General features: G+C 45.3%; 1 protein-coding gene across 1 annotated transcript in view; it reads right to left on the bottom strand.

The window, feature by feature from the left end:
• Window positions 1-23,364, bottom strand: part of LOC141128069 (vomeronasal type-2 receptor 26-like) — a 58,390-nt gene extending 35,026 nt beyond the window's left edge. The window contains exon 1 of the mRNA XM_073615138.1: window positions 23,141-23,364. Coding sequence (XP_073471239.1) covers window positions 23,141-23,364 — 224 coding nt within the window. The remainder of the gene's footprint in view (window positions 1-23,140) is intronic.
• Between the last annotated feature and the right edge of the window lie 1,410 nt (window positions 23,365-24,774).

Consider the following 24,774-nt stretch of genomic DNA (forward strand, 5'->3'; position numbering starts at 1 on the left):
AGTTTCACCGCGCATTGGGTGACTCTGCTGGCAGCTGGGAAGGATGCAGGATAAGGTGCAGTAGTGTTGGAGGTTGTTCCGCCACCACGCCTCCAAAATGCCACTACTAATGATTGTGACACACCTCTCTCCTCCACCCCCTCCTCTTCTTCTTCCTCCATGGCCTCTTCCTGTGCTTTGTCCTCGGAACCAGCGGTGCTCCGTAGCCGTTCAAGGGGCTACGCAAGTATGCAGGCCAAAAGATGCCATGCGGTGCTTGAGCTGGTGTGCTTGGGGGACAGGAGCCACACTGGGGCAGAGGTTCTGTCAGCGCTGCAGGGGCAGGTTCAGAGGTGGTTGACGCCACACCAACTTAAGGCAGGAATGGTGGTTTGAGACAATGGCACCAACCTCCTCTCTGCCCTCCGACAGGGACAAATGACCCATGTGCCCTGTTTGGCTCACGTCCTTAACTTGGTGGTGCAGCGGTTCTTGGGCAGGTACCCGGGCTTACAAGATGTCCTGAGGCAGGCCAGGAAAGTCTGTGTGCATTTCCGCCGGTCATATAATGCCAGTGCTCGGCTGGCAGACCTCCAAAAGGAGTTTAACCTGCTCAAGAACCGCCTAATCTGTGACATGCCCACCAGGTGGAACTCAACGTTGGCCATGCTGCAGCGGTTGCACATGCAGCAGAGGGCCATCAATGAGTACCTGTGCGACTATGGCACCAGGACAGGGTCAGGGGAGCTTGTTTTTTTTTCCCTATGCCAGTGGGCCATGATCAGGGATGCATGCACTGTCCTGTCACCATTTGAGGAGGCCACGAGGATGGTGAGCAGTTGGAGCACACGCTGCGTGGAATAATGGACAGGGCACTTGAGGCAGAACAGAGGCAGGAAGAGGAGGACTTCCTTAGCTCTCAAGGCCCCCTTTATCCAGACAGTGTTCCTGCATGCCTGCCGATCACACAGGAAGAGGATGAGGACAAGGAGGAGGAGGAATGTGTCAGTATGGAGGTGGAGCCTGGCACTCAGCATCAGCAGCAGTCTTTAAGGGATCAGTCCCAAGAAACACATGGACTTGTACGTGGCTGGGAGGAGGTGGCAGCGGACCATGTCGTCCTTAGTGACCCAGAGGACTCCGGACCGAATGCCTCAGCAAACATAAGCTGCATGGCCTCCCTGATCCTGCAAAGCCTGCGTAAGGATCCTCTTATTCGTGGTATCAAGGAGAAGGACCAATACTGGCTGGCAACCCTCCTTGATCCACGTTACAAGGGTAAGGTTGCGGACCTTATCTTGCCATCGCAGAGGGAGCAGAGGATGAAACATCTTCGGGAGGACTTGCAGAAAGGTCTGTGCAACGCGTTCCCAGAAACTGGGAGGTTACAAACTCCTGTTTCTGGACAACGTGTTGCTGAGGCTTCAATCAGTCAAAGAAGGAGCGGTGGAGAAGGTGGCCGTCTGACAGATGTGTTCAGACAATTTTTTGGTCAGCAGCCCCAAGGTATGATCGGTTCCAGCAACCATCGCCAGCGTCTATTTTACATGGTGCAGGAATACCTAGGGGCAAGATCTGACTTGGACACCTTTCCCACCGAAAATCCTCTGAGTTACTGGGTCTTGAGGATGGATCACTGGCCAGAACTTGCACAGTATGCAATTGAGCTACTGGCCTGTCCTGCATTCAGCGTTCTTTCGGAACGCACATTCAGTGCTGCTGGAGGCTTTGTGACCGATCACAGGGTGCGTCTGTCCACCGACTCGGTCGATCGACTGACCTTCATAAAAATGAATCAGTCTTGGATCACCACCAGCTACCATGCACCTGATGCTGATGTAAGCGAATAATTTTTTTTGAAATCTCAGATCCTTTCAAAGACTGCCTATGCTGATGCTGAGTGACTCTCCTGTTATACTGAGTAATTATCCTCTTCCTCCTCAATGGTCATGATGATATCTTGTAAGAACATTTTTGATTCTGGGCACCACCAGTCCCGCCACCAGTGCCTAAGGCCCAATTTTTCAGCCCCTGTTTAACAGGGGCGTGTAATAACAATTTTTGATGCAATTCTTTGCAGCAGGGCTAGTTCCTGTGCTCCAACTAGAGTATCTGTGAGGGGTTGCAGTGTTGTGGCACCAGCACCAGTGCTTAAGGCCCAATTTTTCAGCCACTGTTTAACAGGGGCATGTAATTACAATTTTTGATGCAATTCTTTGCAGCAGGGCTAGTTTCTGCGCTCCAACTAGAGTATCTGTGAGGGGTTCCAGTGTTGTGGCACCAGCACCAGTGCCTAAGGCCCAATTTTTCAGCCCCTGTTCAACAGGGACATTTAATTAAAATTCTTGATCTAATATTTCACAGCAGGGCCTGTTTCTGCACCCACCAAAAGTATCTGTGAGGACTTACAGTGTTGTGGCACCAGCACCACCATAGGCCCAATTTTTCTGCTGAGTATCTAGGGCAGGCCCCTACTTTCAAACATCCAACTTACAAACGACTCCTACGTGCAAACGGAAGGAGACAACAGGAAGTTAGATGAAATCTACCCCTAGGAAGGGAAATTCTCTCCTGTAAGAGTTAATATGGGAAAAACATTTCTCCTTTCCACTGATGCTTTATCACCAATCCTTGTTTCACAAAAAAACCCAGATTTTCAAAAAAACATTTGTCATTGGGACAAAAAGTGAGGTGAAATCTTCTGAAGAGGAGCACAGACAGCAAAACAAATGTCACAGGGGTGATAACCCTTCCCTAGGTTTTCCAAAAAGCTTAAAATAGATTTTTTGGCTGGAGCCAAACATGTTAAAAATGTACCAGTTCAAAATTACAAACAGATTCTACTTAACAAACCTACAGTCCCTGTCTTGTTTGCACCGCCTGTATACTGCTGTTCAGAGTATATAGGGCCTGGGGGCCCCACACCTTTCCTTTTTTAATTTGAGTGCGGGGTTCCTCTTAATATCCATACAAGACCCAAAGGGCCTGGTAATGGACTGGGGGGTACCCATGCCGTTTGTCTCACTGATTTTGATCCATATTGCCAGGACCCGACATTACATTAAAGCCGCAAGCAGTTTTAAATGACATTTTTTCCTTTAAAAATGACATTTTGTGCAGGGACTGTTCTAAGCACGGGAAACACGCGCCACTTTACAGGCATACTATAGACAACCCCCAGGTACGATATTTAAAGGAATACTTCACTTTTTTTTTTTTTTTACTTTAAGCGTCATTAAAATTACTGCTCCCGAAAAAACGGCCGTTTTTAAAAGTTTTTTTTGCATTGATACATGTCCCCTGGGGCAGGACCCGGGTCCCCAAACCCTTTTTAGGACAATACCATGCAAATTAGCCTTTAACCGGTTCCCGACCTGCGCACGCCGATGTACGTCGGCAGAATGGCACGGCTGGGCAGATGGACTTACAGGTACGTCAATTTGAATTCCCCGCCGTGCCATTGCATGCGCGCTGCCGGCCGGGAGCTCCGTGAGACGGGTCGCGGGTCCCGCGGACTCGATCGCCGCGGGGATACTCGCGATCGCCTCACGGAGAGGATGAACAGGGAGATGCTCATGTAAACAGCATCTCCCTGTTCTGCCTAGTGACAAGTGTCACTGATCACAGCTCCCTGTCATCGGGAGCTGTGATCAGAGTAATGACACTGCTAGCCCATCCCCCTACAGTTAGTAATCACTCCCCTAGGACATACTTAATCCCTCCCCGCCTCCTAGTGGTTAACCCCTTCACTGCCAGTGTCATTTACACAGTAATCAGTGCATTTTTAATCGCACTGATCGCTGTATAAATGACAATGGTCCCAAAAATGTGTCAAAAATGTCCGACATGTCCGCCATAACGTCGCAGTCACAATAAAAAATCGCTGATCGCCGCCATTACTAGTAAAAAAAAAAATTATTAATAAAAATGCCATAAAACTATCCCCTATTTAGTAAACGCTATAACTTTTGCGCAAACCAATCAATAAACGCTTATTGCGATTTTTTTTTTTACCAAAAATATGTAGAAGAATATGATCGGCCTAAACTGAGGAATATTTTTTTATATATTTTTGGGGGATATTTATTATAGCAAAATGTAAAAAATAGTGCGTTTTTTTCAAAATTGTCGCTCTTATTTTGTTTATAGCGCAAAAAATAAAAATTGCTGAGGCGATCAAATACCACCAAAAGAAATCTCTATTTGTGGGAAAAAAAGGACGTCAATTTTGTTTGGGAGCCACGTCGCACGACCGCGCAATTGTCAGTTAAAGCGAAGCAGTGCTGAATCGCAAAACACGCTCTGGTCAGGAAGGGGGTAAAATCTTCCGGGGCTGAAGCGGTTAAAATTAGCGCTTTTTATTTCAAATGTTCGAGTCCCATAGACGTCAATGGGGTTCGTGCAAATTTTCGGTCCGTTCGCAGGTTCTAGTGCGAACCGAACCGGGGGGTGTTCGGCTCATCCCTAGTAAAGAGGCCTATTACAAAGTCAACGCCTCTAAATCTAACATACTGAGTATAGCAATTGATAAAACTCTTAAATCATCCCTGCAACATAAATTGCCATATCCATGGACCACATGCTCCATAAATTATTTAGGAATCCAACTTACAACAATGCAAAAACAACTGTCAAAAATTGTATGGGCAGGCAGTAGAGCTAGATGTCCCCCTCTGTTGCAAAGGAAACACAAATCAGTGGGAGGGATGGGTTTACCACTACTAAAGGACTACTATACAGCAGCTGTATTAGACCAACTTAAAAACTGGTTTGCAAAAACCACTATAAAACCCTGGTGTCAACTAGAATTTGCATGGCTATTTCCTAAATCACCACTATCCCTTCTTAGCATCTAACCTACTTCACACAGGCAAAACGATAGATCACCCCACCATACTAGCAACAATCCAGGCATGGTCCGATTTGAAGACAACAAAGGATGATACTTTAACATCCGATACCATCCCCATCCCCAGCCCCTCAGAATCCCTCAAATCGGTAATTCCAAACATATCCCTGAACCAATGGTTAAATAAAGACATCTACTCTTTACAGGATCTAGTAAAAAAAGACAAATTGATGTCATTCTCAGATGTACAACACAAATACCAATGTCATTACCACTGGTAATATCGATCATTTGGCGTGCAGTACTGAGGTCCACCAGCAGGTGTCTCCTGTCAGTTTGGAGCTGTCAGAAGAGCTTTTTCCTGCTGGTATTCTGTCACCTTTGGGCCGCAGTACTGGCGTCCACCAGCGGAGGAATCCTGGCAGTATGGAGCAGGTATTCCCCTCTGCAGACAGGTGTCACCTGACCTTAATTAGCAGCTGCAGTATAAATACCCGGCAAGTGCACACTCATGTTGCCCTGGTATTGTCCTTGAGCCCTGACCTGCAGCCTGCATCCTGTTACTCTGATCCTGAAATCTGATTCCTGAACCTGATTCCTGATTCCTGTCTGTTACCTGAACCCTGGACCCTGAGCCTTGTACCTGACCCGTCCCTCCTGTGATCCATCCATCCTCTCTTTGTCCTGTTTGTTTCCCTTCCCAGCTACTGATCTCCTGTTTATGAATGTAGCCTGGCTTGACTACGATTCTGGTACTCCCTTTTGCTACATATGCTGGTTGTGTATTATCACTGTTTGGTTTGTTCACTCTGTATTGGTGGTGTGTTCACATGTATATGCATTTACCTTAACCACTTGCCGACCGCCTAACGCAGATATACTGCGGCAGAATGGCACAGGCAGGCAGAATCACGTACCCATACGTGATCTGCCTCCCGCGGGCGGGGGGTCCGATCGGACCACCCCCCGGAGCCAGCAGCGGTCGGCATTTGACTGGGAGCGTTGAGAGGCGAGGGGGAGACCATCCGATCGTGGCCCCCCCCCCTCGCGATCGCTCCCAGCCAATCGGAATCCTCCCCTGCCTGTGTGTAGTACACACAGGCAGAGGATGTGATGTCATCTCTCCTCGGCTCGGCAGTTTCCGTTCCAGCGCCGAGGAGAGAAGACATGTAAGTGCACAAAACACACACACAGTAGAACATGCCAGGCACATAAAACACCCCCGATCGCCCCCCCCCCCCCCCGTCACAAACTGACACCAAGCAGTATTTGTTTTTTCTGATTACTGATTGGTGTCAGTTTGTGACAGTTAGAAGTGTTAGGGCAGTGAGTGTTAGCCCCCTGTAGGTCTAGGGTACCCCCCTAACCCCCCCTAATACAGTTTTAACCCCTTGATCACCCCCTGTCACCAGTGTCGCTAAGCGATCATTTTTCTGATCGCTGTATTAGTGTCGCTGGTGACGCTAGTTAGGGAGGTAAATATTTAGGTTCGCCGTCAGCGTTTTATAGCGACAGGGACCCCCATATACTATCTAATAAATGTTTTAACCCCTTGATGGCCCCCTAGTTAACCCTTTCACCACTGATCACTGTATAACCGTTACGGGTGACGCTGGTTAGTTCGTTTATTTTGTATAGTGTCAGGGCACCCGCCGTTTATTACCGAATAAATGTTTAGCCCCCTGATCGCCCGGCGGTGATATGCGTCGCCCCAGGCAGCGTCAGATTAGCGCCAGTACCGCTAACACCCACGCACGCAGCATACGCCTCCCTTAGTGGTATAGTATCTGAACGGATTAATATCTGGTCCGATCAGATCTATACTAGCGTCCCCAGCAGTTTAGGGTTCCCAAACACGCAGTGTTAGCGGGATCAGCCCAGATACCTGCTAGCACCTGCGTTTTGCCCCTCCGCCCGGCCCAGCCCAGCCCACCCAAGTGCAGTATCGATCGATCACTGTCACTTACAAAACACTAAACGCGTAACTGCAGCGTTCGCAGAGTCAGGCCTGATCCCTGCGATCGCTAACAGTTTTTTTTGTAGCGTTTTGGTGAACTGGCAAGCACCAGCGGCCTAGTACACCCCGGTCGTAGTCAAACCAGCACTGCAGTAACACTTGGTGACGTGGCGAGTCCAATAAGTGCAGTTCAAGCTGGTGAGGTGGCAAGCACAAGTAGTGTCCCGCTGTCACCAAAAAGACAAACACAGGCCCGTCGTGCCCATAATGCCCTTCCTGCTGCATTCGCCAATCCTAATTGGGAACCCACCACTTCTGCAACACCCGTACTTCCCCCATTCACATCCCCAACCAAATGCAGTCAGCTGCATGAGAGGCATTTTCTTTATGTCCTCCCGAGTACCCCTACCCAGCAAATCCCCCCAAAAAAGATGTCGTGTCTGCAGCAAGCGCGGATATAGGCGTGACACCCGCTATTATTGTCCCTCCTGTCCTGACAATGCTGGTCTTTGCATTGCTGAATGTTTTGAACGCTACCATTCACTAGTTGAGTATTAGCGTAGGGTACAGCATTGCACAGACTAGGCACACTTTCACAGGGTCTCCTAAGATGCCATCGCATTTTGAGAGACCCGAACCTGGAACCGGTTACAGTTATAAAAGTTACAGTTACAAAAAAAAGTGTAAAAAAAAAAACACATACAAAAATATAAAATAAAAAAAAATAGTTGTCGTTTTATTGTTCTCTCTCTCTCTATTCTCTCTATTGTTCTGCTCTTTTTTACTGTATTCTATTCTGCAATGTTTTATTGTTATTATGTTTTATCATGTTTGCTTTTCAGGTATGCAATTTTTTATACTTTACCATTTACTGTGCTTTATTGTTAACCATTTTTTTGTCTTCAGGTACGCCATTCACGACTTTGAGTGGTTATACCAGAATGATGCCTGCAGGTTTAGGTATCATCTTGGTATCATTCTTTTCAGCCAGCGGTCGGCTTTCATGTAAAAGCAATCCTAGCGGCTAATTAGCCTCTAGACTGCTTTTATAAGCAGTGGGAGGGAATGACCCCCCCCAACGTCTTTCGTGTTTTTCTCTGGCTCTCCTGTCTCAACAGGGAACCTGAAAATGCAGCCGGTGATTCAGCCAGCTGACCATAGAGCTGATGAGAGACCAGAGTGGCTCCAAACATCTCTATGGCCTAAGAAACCGGAAGCTACGAGCATTTTATGACTTAGATTTCGCCGGATGTAAACAGCGCCATTGGGAAATTGGGAAAGCATTTTATCACACCGATCTTGGTGTGGTCAGATGCTTTGAGGGCAGAGGAGAAATCTAGGGTCTAATAGACCCCAATTTTTTCAAAAAAGAGTACCTGTCACTACCTATTGCTATGATAGGGGATATTTACATTCCCTGAGATAACAATAAAAATGATTTAAAAAAAAAAAATGAAAGGAACAGTTTAAAAATAAGATAAAAAAAAAAATAATAATAAAGAAAAAAAAAAAAGGCGAACGCAAGCGTCGGTCTGGCGTCAAATGTAAACAGCAATTGCACCATGCATGTGAGGTATCACCGCGAACGTCAGATCGAGGGCAGTAATTTTAGCAGTAGACCTCCTCTGTAAATCTAAAGTGGTAACCTGTAAAGGCTTTTAAAGGCTTTTAAAAATGTATTTAGTTTGTCGCCACTGCACGTTTGTGCGCAATTTTAAAGCATGTCATGTTTGGTATCCATGTGCTCGGCCTATCTTTTTTATTTCATCAAACATTTGGGCAATATAGTGTGTTTTAGTGCATTAAAATTTAAAAAAGTGTGTTTTTTCCCCAAAAAATGCGTTTGAAAAATCGCTGCGCAAATACTGTGTGAAAAAAAAAAATGAAACACCCACCATTTTAATCTGTAGGGCATTTGCTTTAAAAAAAATATATAGTGTGTGGGGGTTCAAAGTAATTTTCTTGCAAAAAAAAAAATATTTTTTTATGTAATCAAAAAGTGTCAGAAAGGGCTTTGTCTTCAAGTGGTTAGAAGAGTGGGTGATGTGTGACATAAGCTTCTAAATGTTGTGCATAAAATGCCAGGACAGTTCAAAACCCCCCCCAAATTACCCCATTTTGGAAAGTAGACACCCCAAGCTATTTGCTGAGAGTCATGTCGAGTCCATGGAATATTTTATATTGTGACACAAGTTGTGGGAAAGAGACAATTTTTTATTTTTTTTATTTTTTTTTGCGAAAAGTTGTCACTAAATGATATATTGCTCAAACATGCCATGGGAATATGTGAAATTACACCCCAAAATACATTCTGTTGCTTCTCCTGAGTACGGGGATACCACATGTGTGACTTTTTGGAAGCCTAGCCACGTACGGGACCCCGAAAACCAAGCACCGCCTTCAGGCTTTCTAAGGCCGTAAATTTTTGATTTCACTCTTCACTGCCTATCACAGTTTCGGAGGCCATGGAATGCCCAGGTGGCAAAAAACCCCCCCAAATGACCCCATTTTGGAAAGTAGACACCCCAAGCTATTTGCTGAGAGGTATAGTGAGTATTTTGCAGACCTCACTTTTTGTCACAAAGTTTTGAAAATTGAAAAAAGAAAAAAAAAAAATTTTTTCTCGTCTTTCTTTATTTTCAAAAACAAATGAGAGCTGCAAAATACTCACCATGCCTCTCAGCAAATAGCTTGGGGTGTCTGCTTTCCAAAATGGGGTCATTTGGGGGGGGGGGTTGTGCCACCTCGGCATTCCATGGCCTCCGAAACTGTGATAGGCAGTGAAGAGTGAAATCAAAAATTTACACCCTTAGAAATCCTGAAGGCGGTGATTGGTTTTCGGGGCCCCGTCCCCGGCTAGGCTCCCAAAAAGTCCCACACATGTGGTATCCCCGTACTCAGGAGAAGTAGCTAAATGTATTTTGGGGTGCAATTCCACATATGCCCATGGCCTGTGTGAGCAATATATCATTTAGTGACAACTTTGTGCAAAAAAAAAAAAAAATTGTCACTTTCCCGCAACTTGTGTCAAAATATAAAACATTCCATGGACTCAACATGCCTCAAAGCAAATAGCTTGGGGTGTCTACTTTCCAAAATGGGGTCATTTGGGGGGGGGGGTTTATGCCATCTGGGCATTTTATGGCCTTCAAAACTGTGATAGGTCGTGAGGAGTAAAATAAAAAATGTACGCCCTTAGAAATCCTGAAGGCAGTGATTGGTTTTCGGGGCCCCGTACGCGGCTAGGCTCCCAAAAAGTCCCACACATGTGGTATCCCCATACTCAGGAGAAGCAGCTAAATGTATTTTGGGGTGCAATTCCACATATGCCCATGGCCTGTGTGAGCAATATATCATTTAGTGACAACTTTTTGTAATTTTTTTTTTTTTTGTCATTATTCAATCACTTGGGACAAAAAAAATGAATATTCAATGGGCTCAACATGCCTCTCAGCAATTTCCTTGGGGTGTCTACTTTCCAAAATGGGGTCATTTGTGGGGGTTTTGTACTGCCCTGCCATTTTAGCACCTCAAGAAACGACATAGGCAGTCATAAATTAAAGGCTGTGTAAATTCCAGAAAATGTACCCTAGTTTGTAGGCGCTATAACTTTTGCGCAAACCAATAAATATACACTTATTGACATTTTTTTTACCAAAGACATGTGGCCGAATACATTTTGGCCTAAATGTATGACTAAAATTGAGTTTATTGGGTTTTTTTAGAACAAAAAGTAGAAAATATCATTTTGTTTTCAAAATTTTCGGTCTTTTTCCGTGAATATCGCAAAAAATAAAAATGGCAGAGGTGATCAAATACCATCAAAAGAAAGCTCTATTTGTGGGAAGAAAAGGACGCAAATTTCGTTTGGGTACAGCATTGCATGACCGCGCAATTAGCAGTTAAAGCGACGCAGTGCCAAATTGTAAAAAGTGCTCTGGTCAGGAAGGGGGTAAATCCTTCCGGGGCTGAAGTGGTTAATAAACTTACTTTCACCTATTTATGTCAGGTTCACTCTGTTGTAGTCCACACAGTTCTGGTCTTATCTGGTATATGACAACCAAGTTCTAACAAATGAATATTCACATATACCCAGATCTCCTCATTCTACCAACACACCAAGAGCACCCACATGTCAATCTCTGGGAAAGTATGGACATTTTTACATACCACTACCCCAAAGATGAAAGGACTTTGTCCGGACATTCCGACAACAAAATCCTAGGATTTTTTCCAACGGATGTTGGCTCAAACTTGTCTTGCATACACAGGGTCACACAAAGTTGTCGGAAAATCCGATCGTTCTGAATGCGGTGACGTAAAACACGTACGTCGGGACTATAAATGGGGCAGTGGCCAATAGCTTTTATCTCTTTATTTATTCTGAGCATGCGTGGCACTTTGTCCGTCGGATTTGTGTACACACGATCGGAATTTCCGACAACGGATTTTGTTGTCGGAAAATTTTATATCCTGCTCTCAAACTTTGTGTGTCGGAAAATCCGATGGAAAATGTGTGATGGAGCCTACACACGGTCGGAATTTCCGACAACAAGGTCCTATCACACATTTTCCGTCGGAAAATCCGACCGTGTGTACGGGGCATAAAACTACCTTTACCAAACATACCCCTCTCTACTTAAATGGGAGAAAGAACTGGGCAAAACATATTCAGACCAACAATGGCTAGTAGCGATCAAATGTATTCACCAATTTTGCCGATGCTCTAACTATGAAGAACTAGCACAAAAATTCTTAATAAGACGGCATTTCACCCCATACATAGTTTGGAAATTCTCCAAAGACAACTCACACCTATGTTGGAGAGGGTGTGGCCAAGTAGGAACTTTAAAGCATATGGTCTGTGCCTGACTCCATTTCCATAGCTTCTGGTCAGAAACATTCAATTCAATATCTAGAGTAACTGGGGTCTTTATAAAACTGATTATTATAACAAGCTATCCTTAGCATAAATATGTCAAACTACCCAATCTCGGTCAGATCGATAGCCATACATATATTTTGTGCTGCACGAGCAGTGATAATGTACAAATGGTAAACAAACAAAATCCCTAGTATAAGGGAGATCATCACGAAGGTCAGCACTGTAGCAGAATTCGAAAAAAAAATTCTAGCATACAGGGATGGAAACACCTCTAAATTTGAATCTAACTGGTCTACCCGGAGAGCCTTTTCACCTACACCTTAATTAGTTTAAATACGTTAATGTTAAAATACACTGCTGAGATATATGTTTGAATAATCATTATGAACCAGTTACAGGAACAGTTAATATAGCAAATCTATCACCCTTTCCTTTTGTTTTCTCCTTTAAGTAAATATAAGGCAACAACCTGACCTTTATCATTTCATTTCTGTCTTTAGTCAGGAGGATCTTATTCTATAGAAAACTGGATAATTGATTTCTAATAGTAATTAAAGTTTCACAGAAAATATACGTATAAACATGGACAGAGACTTATGTATACCATACTTGCATTATATGTTTTATGTTAACATTAAATAAAAACTATTTGAATTAAAGAGGCTCATCTACCACTACTTACTGGCTGCAAACCGATACATCATGGAGGAGTTTGTAGAAACGAGCTACAGCAACATTTACAGTGAATATTCCGCCAATAATAAAGTCTCCATCCTGGAAATATTTTGCATTGAATAGATACCTAATCTTCCTGATAAAACATTGTGGTCCAGAGCTTAGTTTCTGACCTTGCCCCAGCAGTATTACAGAGACACAAGCAAATGCTGTGCAAAGAAAATGGTTACCATACATCTTTAGATAATAATGCTGTCCATATAATCTTCTTCATATAAAGAGTCATAGTACAGCATTGTACACTTTGACGGTGCAGCCTACAAGATGTATGAGTGTTATACAGATCAAGTCACCTCATATAGTCTGGGAGATCAACAGGAGATTGTGTAAATATGATATTTAGATGGCTTTTTCTATAAGTAATGTATCCGCAATAAACATTTTCATTTTTTTCTGTCAAAACATGTTAACTTTAGAAAGCTGGAAAGTGAAATCTTAATTTGATCACTGAACTTTAGTAAAGCAAAAATAACATTCAATAGGTCTTGATGTAAGTAAAAGATTAAACAGAGGTTGTAACTACTCCCAAATCCTTAAAGTGGAAGTCAAGCCAGACTTTTTGTCCAAATGCACTTGTTTAGTAACTTGGGATTGAGCCCATTTTTAGACTGGTCTCACTGAAAGCCAAGGATCCTCCCTGAAATGAGACGTGGACCTATTTTTGGGGAGATTCTAGGCTTGTATTGAATTGTATTGTGTGGGGACAAAAAACAAACAAACAAGGGTAACGTATGTCGATCATCAGACTATGGGCAACAGATATGAAACAGGGTAAATCCCATAGCATATAAAGGAGAGGATGCAAAGGGGTATTTCCCATAACATATAATAGCAAGGTCATTTGAGGGATTCATTTAGGATGCAGAGAAGAGAGAAAGAAAAAAAAAGGGGGGTGGGTAGGTATAGGGGAGAGGATTGAACGAATGTGTAAAATCTTTACTAAGAAAGGAGAATTGGTCTTGGGTGTAAATGCAAAAAACACATTTTTGACAGTGGCCAATGGAATTCTCCAGTTGGAAGCAAGATTGGTAATTGTAGTTGGGGGAGAAGGGGAGGAAAAGATGCAGGATATAGTTGGGGGGGCAGTGTCTTCTTTACTGATACTGTTTCTGGATTGTCAGCCCTTCTGCAGGCCTCTTAAAGCTGGTGTATGGAAAGCTGACTAATGGACACTTGCTATTAAGCCTCTCCAAATCTGCATGTATTAAGCACATCGTAAACTGGGCCTTTGGTGCTCGTGCCTTGGCTGGCAAAACCCTATATAAATTGTGCTGCTTTATTCAGGCATCCATGGAGGAAGATCACAGCGACCAACAGGTTGCCACAGGTGGTCACCACACTGTAAACCACAAAACACAACACGTCACCTCCGCTCCATTCACTCAAACCTTCTTCATATACCCAGAACTAGACTCAGGACAATGGGAGACAGGGACTTTTGTGCAGCTGCCCCGCGCCTGTGGAATGCCCTACCTGACACCTTGAGGGCTCCTCAATCTACTGACTGTTTTAAAAAAGGTCTTAAGACATTTCTTTTTAGTAGGGATGAGCCGAACACCCCCCGGTTCGGTTCGCACCAGAACCTGCGAATGGACCGAAAGTTCGCACGAACGTTAGAACCCCATTGATGTCTATAGGACTCGAACGTTCGAAATCAAAAGTGCTCATTTTAAAGGCTAATTTGCATGGTATTGTCCTAAAAAGGGTTTGGGGACCCGGGTCCTACCCCAGGGGACATGTATCAATGCAAAAAAAAACTTTTAAAAATGGACGTTTTTTTTGGGAGCAGTGATTTTAATGATGCTTAAAGTAAAAAAAAAAAAAGTGAAATATTCCTTTAAATATCGTACCTGGGGGGTGTCTATAGTATGCCTGTAAAGTGGCGCGTGTTTCCCGTGTTTAGAACAGTCCCTGCACCAAATGTCATTTTTAAAGGAAAAAAATCTCATTTAAAACTGCTTGCGGGTTTAATGTAATGTCGGGTCCTGGCAATATGGATGAAAATCAGTGAGACAAATGGCATGGGTACCCCCCAGTCCATTACCAGCCCCTTTGGGTCTTGTATGAATATTAAGGGGAACCCCGCACCCAAATTAAAATAAGGAAAGGTGTGGGGCCACCAGGCCCTATATACTCTGAACAGCAGTATACAGGCGGTGCAAACAAGACAGGGACTGTAGGTTTGTTGTTAAGTAGAATCTGTTTGTCATTTTGAATGGGTACATTTTTAACCTGTTTAGCTCCAGCCAAAAAATCTTTTTTAAGCTTTTTGGAAAACATAGGGAAGGGTTATCACCCCTGTGACATTTGGTTTAGAAGATTTCACCTCACTTTTTGTCCCAATGACAAATGTTTTTTGAGAATTTGGAGTTTTTTGTGGAACAAGGATTGGAAAGCATCAGTGGAAAGGAGAAATGTTTTTCCCATATTAACTCTTACAGGAGAGAATTTCCCTTCCTAGGGGTAGATTTCATCTCACTTCCTGTTGTCTCCTTCCGTTTGCAAGTAGGAGTCGTTTGTAAGTTAGATGTTTGAAAGTAGGGGCCTGCCCTATATACTCAGCAGAAATTTGGGCCTTAGGTGTTGTTGTGGCCACAACACTGTAAGCCCTCACAGGGCCCTGCTGTGAAATATTAGATCAAGAATTGTAATTACATGCCCCTGTTGAACAGGGGCAGAAAAACTGGGCCTTTGGTGGTGGTGGTGGTGGTGCTGGTGCCACAACACTGTAAGTCCTCACTCACTCTTGGTGGGTGCAGAAATGGGCCCTGCTGTGAAATATTAGATCAAGAATTGTAATTACATGCCCCTGTTGAACAGGGGCAGAAAAATTGGGCCTTTGGTGGTGGTGGTGGTGGTGCTGGTGGTGGTGCTGGTGCCACAACACTTCAACCCCTCACAGACAACCTAGTTGGAACGCAGGAACGAGCCCTGCTGCAAAGTATTGCATCAAAAATTGTAATTACACGCCCCTGTTAAACAGGGGCAGAAAAATTGGGCCTTAGGCACTGGTGCTGGTGCCACAACACTGCAACCCCTCACAGACACTCTAGTTGGAACGCAAGAACGAGCCCTGCTGCAAAGTATTGCATCAAAAATTTTAATTACACGCCCCTCTCAAACAGGGGCAGAAAAATTGGGCCTTAGGCACTGGTGCTGGTGCCACAACACTGCAACCCCTCACAGACACTCTAGTTGGAACGCAGGAACGAGCCCTGCTGCAAAGTATTGCATCAAAAATTGTAATTACACGCCCCTGTTAAACAGGGGCTGAAAAATTGTGCCTTAGGCACTGGTGGTGGCGCCCAGAACCAAAAATGTTCTTACAAGCTATCAGCGTGATGATTGAGGAGGAAGAGGAAAATTACTCAGGGATAGTCACTCAGCATCAGCATAGGCAGTCTTTGAAGGGATCTGAGATTTCAAAAAAAAATATTCGGTTACATCAGCATCAGGTGCTTGGTAGCTGGTGGTGATCCAAGACTGATTCATTTTTATGAAGGTCAGTCGATCGACCGAGTCGGTGGACAGACGCACCCTGTGATCGGTCACAAAGCCTCCAGCAGCACTGAATGTGCGTTCCGAAAGAACGCTGGATGCAGGACAGGCCAGTAGCTCAATTGCATACTGTACAAGCTCTGGCCAGTGATCCATCCTCAAGACCCAGTAAGCCAGAGGATTTTCGGTGGGAAAGGTGTCCAAGTCTGATCTTGCCCCTAGGTATTCCTGCACCATGTAAAACAGACGCTGGCGATGGTTGCTGGAACCGATCATACCTTGGGGCTGCGGACTAAAAAATTGTCTGAACGCATCGGTCAGACGGCCACCTTCTCCACCGCTCCTTCTTTGACTGACCGAAGCCTCAACAACACGTTGTCCAGAAACAGGAGTTTGTAACCTCCCAGTCTCTGGGAACGCGTTGCACAGACCTTTCTGCAAGGCCTCCCGAAGATGTTTCATCCTCTGCTCCCTCTGCAAAGGCAAGATAAGGTCTGCAACCTTACCCTTGTAACGTGGATCAAGGAGGGTTGCCAGCCAGTATTGGTCCTTCTCCTTGATACCACGAATACGAGGATCCTTATGCAGGCTTTGCAGGATCAGGGAGGCCATGCAGCGTAGGTTTGCTGAGGCATTCGGTCCGGAGTCCTCTGGGTCACTAAGGACGACATGGTCCGCAGCCACCTCTTCCCAGCCACGTACAAGTCCATGTGTTTCTTGGGACTGATCCCTTAAAGACTGCTGCTGATGCTGAGTGCCAGGCTCCACCTCCATACTGACACAATCTTCCTCCTCCTCCTCCTCGTCCTCTTCCTGTGTGATCGGCGGGCACGCAGGAACACTGTCTGGATAAAGGGGGCCTTGAGAGCTAAGGAAGTCCTCCTCTTCCTGCCTCTGTTCTGCCTCAAGTGCCCTGTCCATTATTCCACGCAGCGTGTGCTCCAACAGGTGGACAAGGGGGACAGTGTCACTGATGCATGCACTGTCACTGCTCACCATCCTCGTGGCCTCCTCAAATGGTGACAGGACAGTGCATGCATCCCTGATCATGGCCCACTGGCGTGGGGAAAAAAAAACAAGCTCCCCTGACCCTGTCCTGGTGCCATAGTCGCACAGGTACTCATTGATGGCCCTCTGCTGCATGTGCAGCTGCTGCAGCATGGCCAACGTTGAGTTCCACCTGGTGGGCATGTCACAGATTAGGCGGTTCTTGGGCAGGTTAAACTCTTTTTGGAGGTCCGTCAGCCGAGCACTGGCATTATATGACCGGCGGAAATGCACACAGACTTTCCTGGCCTGCCTCAGGACATCCTGTAAGCCCGGGTACCTGCCCAAGAACCGCTGCACCACCAAGTTAAGGACGTGAGCCAAACAGGGCACATGGGTCATTTGTCCCTGTCGGAGGGCAGAGAGGAGGTCGGTGCCATTGTCGCAAACCACCATTCCTGCCTTAAGTTGGCGTGGCGTCAACTACCTCTGAACCTGCCCCTGCAGAGCTGACAGAACCTCTGCCCCAGTGTGGCTCCTGTCCCCCAAGCACACCAGCTCAAGCACCGCATGGCATCTTTTGGCCTGCGTACTTGCATAGCCCCTTGAAAGGCTACAGAGCACCGCTGGTTCCGAGGACAAAGCACAGGAAGAGGCCATGGAGGAAGAAGAAGAGGAGGGGGTGGAGGAGAGAGGTGTGTCACAATCCTTAGCATTTTGGAAGCGTGGTGGCGGAACAACCTCCAACACTACTGCACCTTGTCCTGCATCCTTCCCAGCTGCCAGCAGAGTCACCCAATGCGCCGTGAAACTTAGGTAACATCCCTGTCCATGCCTGCTGGACCATGAGTCAGCGGTAATATGCACCTTACCGCTGACCGCCCTGTCCAGCGAGGCATGGACATTGCCTTCCACATGCCGGTAGAGAGCCGGAATCGCCTTCCGTGAGAAAAAGTGGCATTTGGGTACCTGCCACTGAGGAACCGCACATTCCACAAACTCACGGAAGGGGGCAGAGTCTACCAACTGAAAAGGCAGCAGTTGAAGTGCTAGCAATTTTGCCAAGCTAGCATTCAACCGCTGGGCATGTGGATGGCTGGGAGCAAACTTCTTTCGGCGGTGCAGCAGCTGGGGCAGGGAAATTTGCCTGGTACAATCTGACGTCGATGTACCAAAAGCAGATTGCCCACAAGTACTTGGCTGTGACACACCTAATTCTACACCTTCATTCCTCTCAGTGCAGGTCTCAGAGAGGACTGAAGGTATAGTGGGGTTGGAAATCTCAGCTGATGAGGAGCAAGGAGAGGTCCTCTTTGTTCTTTGGTGTGGGTATTTTAGATACGCTTGCTTACCAACCTCCATGGCAGGTCAACATATGTCTGGTCAAGCATGTGGTACCCAAGCGGGAGATGTTTTGGCCACGCGAGATACGCTTGAGACATATGTTGCAAATAGCAGCGGTGCGATCTGATGCACTCGTCTCAAAAAAGGCCCACACCAAAGAACTTTTTGAATAACGCGCAGAGACTGCAGCGCCCTGCACATGTGGAGCTTTGGGGTGTGATGCAGTCAATGTGCTGCCCTTAGGCTGGCCCCTGGAGGGCATCCTGCCTCGTTGGTGATGTGCCGCCTCCTCCTCCTCCTCCTCTCTCCTATCAGGCACCCACGTTGAGTCAGTGACCTCATCATCCCCTCCCTCCTCATCACTGGAGCAAACCTGGCAGTATGCTGCAGCAGGGGGAGCATGACTGCCAGATTGCTGTCCTTCTTGGGCACCCCCTCTGTCCGTGCTCATGTTACTGCCTTCATTGAGCTCAGTATCATCATCAGAGCCTTCCAAACGCTGGGCATCCTCCTGGAGCATGTACCCAACACTGTGGTCAAACAGTTCGAGGGACTCCTCAGGAGGACATGGTGGGGCTAGGGAAGGAGTCACTGATGACATTGAGCCGAGGGAAGAGGCCGCTGCTTTGCCAGACAAAGTACCCTGGGCATGGGTGAGAGAGGATGAGGAGGATGAGGACGGCTTGGTCATCCACTCGACCAAGTCTTCTGCATGTTGCGGCTCAACACGGCCAGCTGCCGAAAAGAAGCCCAAGCGTGTCCCACGGCCATGTGCTGATGAGGATGCACTGTCTCCATGACCAGCACTAGACACAGAGCCTGCTTGCCCTCTCTTATTGGCTTGTGACTGTCTGCCTCTCCTTCTTGGCCTTCCAGACATACTAATGGCCTGTAGCTGCACTAAGCTGGGATATATATATATATATATATATATATATGTACTGATATTGCAGCTAGCAAAATCAACTGCCTGCCTGTAGTATGAGAACACCACCAACCTTCTACAGGTAGCTTTAGCTGAACACTGTGCAGAGCTCGCAAAAAAATAACTTGTAGGTTTAGCTGAACACTGTGAGGTGGATGCACCACACTAACTTGTAGTTTTAGCTGAACACTGTGAGCAGGACGCACTGCACTAACTTGTAGCTTTAGATGAACACTGTGCAGAGGTCTCACTACACCAACTTGTAGGTTTAGCTGAACACTGTGAGCAGGACGCACAGCACTAACTTGTATTTTTAGCTGAACACTGTGAGCAGGACGCACTGCAGTAACTTGTAGCTTTAGATGAACACTGTGCAGAGGTCTCACTACACCAACTTGTAGGTTTAGCTGAACACTGTGAGCAGGACGCACCGCACTAACTTGTAGGTTTAGCTGAACACTGTGAGGTGGACGCACCACACTAACTTGTAGTTTTAGCTGAACACTGTGAGCAGGACGCACCCCACTAACTTGTAGGTTTAGCTGAACACTGTGAGCAGGACGCACTGCGCTAACTGTAAATAGTCTAGCTGCCTGACTGTGGTACTAATAGGATCAAAATAACACCAGCAATTTTATTCAGGTAGCTGTAAATACTGTAACAAGACAAGCCTGCCTGTCAGTAAGAAGATAACAGGAACGGATCTAGCTGAACACTGTGAGCAGGACGCACTGCACTAACTTGTAGCTTTAGATGAACACTGTGCAGAGGTCTCACTACACCAACTTGTAGGTTTAGCTGAACACTGTGAGCAGGACGCACAGCACTAACTTGTATTTTTAGCTGAACACTGTGAGCAGGACGCACAGCACTAACTTGTAGTTTTAGCTGAACACTGTGAGCAGGACGCACTGCAGTAACTTGTAGCTTTAGATGAACACTGTGTAGAGGTCTCACTACACCAACTTGTAGTTTTAGCTGAACACTGTGAGCAGGACGCACTGCACTAACTTGTAGCTTTAGATGAACACTGTGCAGAGGTCTCACTACACCAACTTGTAGGTTTAGCTGAACACTGTGAGCAGGACGCACTGCACTAACTTTAAATAGTTTAGCTGCCTGACTGTGGTACGAATAGGATCAAAAGAACACCAGTAATTTTCTTCAGGTAGCTGTAAATACTGTAACAAGACAAGCCTGCCTGTCAGTAAGAAGATACAGTAGGAACACACACTACACAGGGCCGCCGTGCAGGCGGCCTTATATAGTGTGGGGCGTGTACTAAATCCCCTGAGCCATAATTGGCCAAAGCCTCCTTGGCTTTGGCCAATTACGGCTCTCTGTTCAGACGGCGCTGTGATTGGCCAAGCATGCGGGTCATAATGCATGCTTGGCCAATCATCAGCCAGCAATGCACTGCGATGCCGCAGTGAATTATGGGCCGTGACGCGCCACACGAATTTGGCGCGAACGGCCCATATCGTTAGCAATTCGACGAACGATCGAACAGCCGATGTTCGAGTCGAACATGGGTTTGACTTGAACACGAAGCTCATCCCTACTTTTTAACAAAGCTTTTTGTCCCTTTTAAATGTTTGTTTTATCGTATAAATTGCTCAATTTTCTTTTTTTGTTTTTAACCTGTAGCTAGCACTTCGAGATCTTTTGATGAAAAGGGCACTATATATAACATGTATTATTATTATTATTATTGTAAAGAAATCTGTTACAACTATCCCTGTGCAAGGATTTCCTACTCTGACAATGTCAAGCTTTTTCCTCGCAGGACCGGTCAACTGGCCAATTTAACCCTCTTCAAACAATTCCTTAAATGAAGATGCGGACGAGGACGATTTATAAGTAGGTTTTTGTACCTTCTTTTTGTAAGGCTGTTAGGATGCCTAAAATGGCAGAGGTACTTGCTATGCAAGGAGTGCATTGCATTTTTTTCCTATGATGTTTAAGCTAGAAGCTCATTCTTGAAGAGAGGTGCAAATTGAACAGAAGGACAGAGTAGAAGAATGTCTTAGTGGTCAGCACCTTGCACCTTGCAGTACTGGGTTCCTCAGTTCAAACCCCAATCAGGACACTTCTACCTGCACTGCAGGATTTCAAATTAGGCTCTTATGAGGAAGAGGTTTTCCAGCATAATGAGTCACCTGTCTGGTTGATGTGAGCTTAGCTGTATACATGGAGTTGTCATTGGAGGATGCTGTGTCCTTTAGGGTTATACTCAATCATGTTGGCACAATATGGACTGAACCTCTGTCACTTGATTTATTGCACTAGGCACCTTTATTTATTTATTTATCAATTTATTTGGCGTTTACTATTTGGAGATATAGATTTGCGATTTGTCACTGTGTTTATTTTCACACTGGTCACGCCGTTATTACAGTGTGCCCTTATGTGTGCATGACACACCAATTACTGCATTATTATTTTGCACTGAATTGCTCTGCACTTTTTCATTGTCTATTGATTATGCACCACTATTTGTAATGTACTAGTGTTTTAAACCTATTGGTATATAATTTTACATTGCGTCCTTATGTGGGCATGACACACATAGTACTGCATTAGTTTGCACTGAATTGCTCTGCACTCTGTCACTTTTTGAATATAATATGCACCATTATCTGTAATGTATTAGTATTTTAATATATTGGTATCTATTTTAATTTTACTATCCATACACCACTGTTGCACTTTGCACTTTACTTGTGTTCACAAGCTTGACATTTAACTTTTTGTTCTGTGAAACATAATCAGCCTATGTATTTTCCCATTAGGGACTTCTATGCATACTGCTACCTTTAGCAGTACTGTTAGTTTACTGTTGGATTAGCGCAGCACCATACCATTTACTGAGTTTTCTGTTAGCGTAGGGTTGACTTGGACCCTATTCGGTGCAAGCAGCTTTTCCATCCTTTCATATACCTGCACATGATAGCGCGGGAATAACTATTTTCCATTTATACTCAATCATGATGATTGGGTATGCCCTTGGGGGGTGTAGCATCCTTTAGTGGTAACTTTATGTGTCAGACTTGTCCTTAGGGGTATATCTGTCTGCAGTTTTAGCATGGGAACCTGCCTTAATCCTTGCCTCTCTTCCAATGCAATGGAGGTTGGGATGAAGAATATTAATTCTATCGTAAAGAATGATTCTGACAAGTGGGACAATCTGGTCTGCTTTGTGAAAGTTTAAACAGTCCCTTTCAAGGGCTAGCTTCATTTGATAGTGAAGAGCTGGGAATAATTGTACAAGGGAGACAATCTTGTCTGCATTGCGAGAGCCCAAACAGCCCCTTCAAGGGTTAGCTTCATTTGATAGCTAAGAGCTGCGTTTAGCTTGGCCTTCTGCCTCAGAGTAATGCCGCGTACACACGGTCGGACTTTTCGGCTACAAAAGTCCGACAGCCCATCCGACAGACTTTCGACAGACTTTTGGCGGACTTGCGGCAGACTTTCTAACGAACGGACTTAACTACATACGATCACACAAAAGTCGGTTTCGTACGTGATGACGTACACCGGACTAAAATAAGGAAGTTGATAGCCAGTAGCCAATAGCCGCCCTAGCGTCGTTTTTTGTCCGTCGGACTGGCATACAGATGAGCGAATTTCTGGGTCCGGCAAAGTTACGACGTAAAGATTGGAAGCAAGTTGCAAATCTAAAGTCCGTCAGATTTGCGACTGGAAAAGTCCGCTAAAGGTCAAGTGGAGCCCACACACGATTGGATTGTCCGCTGGATTTGGTCCGTCGGCGTCCGTCCGACCAGTCCGGTCAAAAAGTCCGATCCTGTGTGCGCGGCATAAATGTCTGCTGAATGAAAGAAGACTGCAGTTCAACAGTCAGTGTATGACTCCAAAGAGGTTTGCTCCTGCAGTTCCGGCTTGGAGTACAGAAAAAATTGAAGAGAGTCCTCAACCAACTAGTCAGCAAAAAGCTCCACTCCAGGGGGATAGGTTGCTTACTGGCCTTTTTCAGCTTGTGCCACCGATACATATCTTATGAGTACCTGGTTGCTCCTTTTCTGATAGGAAGATACATATTTGGTCTCGGATGGTTGAACCATCAGGACAAGCACTTCAGTCCATGGTGGACAATCAGTCACCTTCAAGCCTCTGACTGTGCCAGGAGGAATCCTTTGCTCCAACAACAATAGACAAGTTCTGCTAGCCAACATTGATCTAACCATCTCTATTGACAGCATTTCCCATTCCAGCAGATGTAATTTTAAGATGAATACTATTGTTGCTCAGAGGGATGCCTATTTCCAACTCCCAGAGTCTTCTCTGATATACCTCTGTTTCTACATGGGTCAGGACATTATGCAGTATACATGTCTGCTGGTTGGGTTCCTGATCCACTCCTGCTCTAGACAGGCATCCCTGTCAAGAATACAGAGGGAATTTTCAGAACCCTACAAGAGATTGGTTGGCTAGTCTTTCAAAAAGGGTTATGTGATTACTACGCAAATCCTTGTGTACATAGTTTTTGCCACTAGAACATACTGGTGGTAGGACGCTGGGTAATCCTGGCTTTCCTCTCTTCTCCTGTCAGTGTCTCAATACCTGATGATCAGGACCATGGTCCCTCCCATCCCTATATTGAGGTCTGCTCAATGGAAAGGGCCCCCTGTCCTGAAAGGGATTTTGTTGATGAAGCACGCAGCTATTCATGTCTCGCAAACAGGCAGATGAAGCCTTGGGTGCTGGCCCAGTAATACATTTTCTATGCTGCAGAGTCATTGCCAGTGGAACTCCCCTGTTGGGAAGATGTTTTGCCAGTAGAGCCCATCAGGAAAGGAAAATTACGGTAATGACGCGTATACATGATCAGAAATTCTGCCAGCAAAAGTCGGATGTGAGCTTTTGGTCAGAAATTCCGACCGTGTGTACGCTCCATCTGACTTTTGCTGGCAGAATACCAGCCAGCAAAAGATTGAGAGCAAGTTCTCTATTTTTTGGTCGGAAAAGTTCCTATCCGAAAATGCGTTTGTCTGTATGCAATTCGGACATGCAAAAAATCACGCATGCTCCGAAACAATTCGACGCATGCTCGGAAGCATTGAACTTAATTTTCTTGGCTCGTCATACTGTTGTACGTCACCGCGTTCTTGACGGTCGAAAGTTCACAGAACTTTTGTGTGACCGTGTGTATGCAAGGCAAGCTTGAGCGGAATTCCGTCGGAAAAACCATCCAAGTTTTTTCTGACGGAAATTCCACTCGTGTGTACGAGGCATAAGTATTTCATAGGAAATTTACAGTTATATTGTTCTCAGAAATGCTATTATACTATTTTTGGTATTTTTTTTCTTTCCTTTTTCTTTGAATTGCAGCCAATGTAATAATTGTCAAGCTTTGCTGTGACAAAAATGGTAAACTTATATGTATCTTTCCTTGTGTTGCAAGTAATACTGTGACATTTAAGCATCTTGTTATGTTTTTATAGAAACAGAAAAGTGACGGCAGTAAAAGACCAAGTACTCTATTGATGTTTGTCCCAAGCATGCCAGAAACCATGTACTGCTGACTGGCTCACTAACTCTGCTGGAAGTTTATTCCAAGCATCAACTACCCTTACAGTAAAATAATACTTTCTAAG

This window comes from Aquarana catesbeiana, linkage group LG01 (assembly GCF_042186555.1).
Source record: "Aquarana catesbeiana isolate 2022-GZ linkage group LG01, ASM4218655v1, whole genome shotgun sequence".
NCBI lineage: Eukaryota > Metazoa > Chordata > Amphibia > Anura > Ranidae > Aquarana > Aquarana catesbeiana.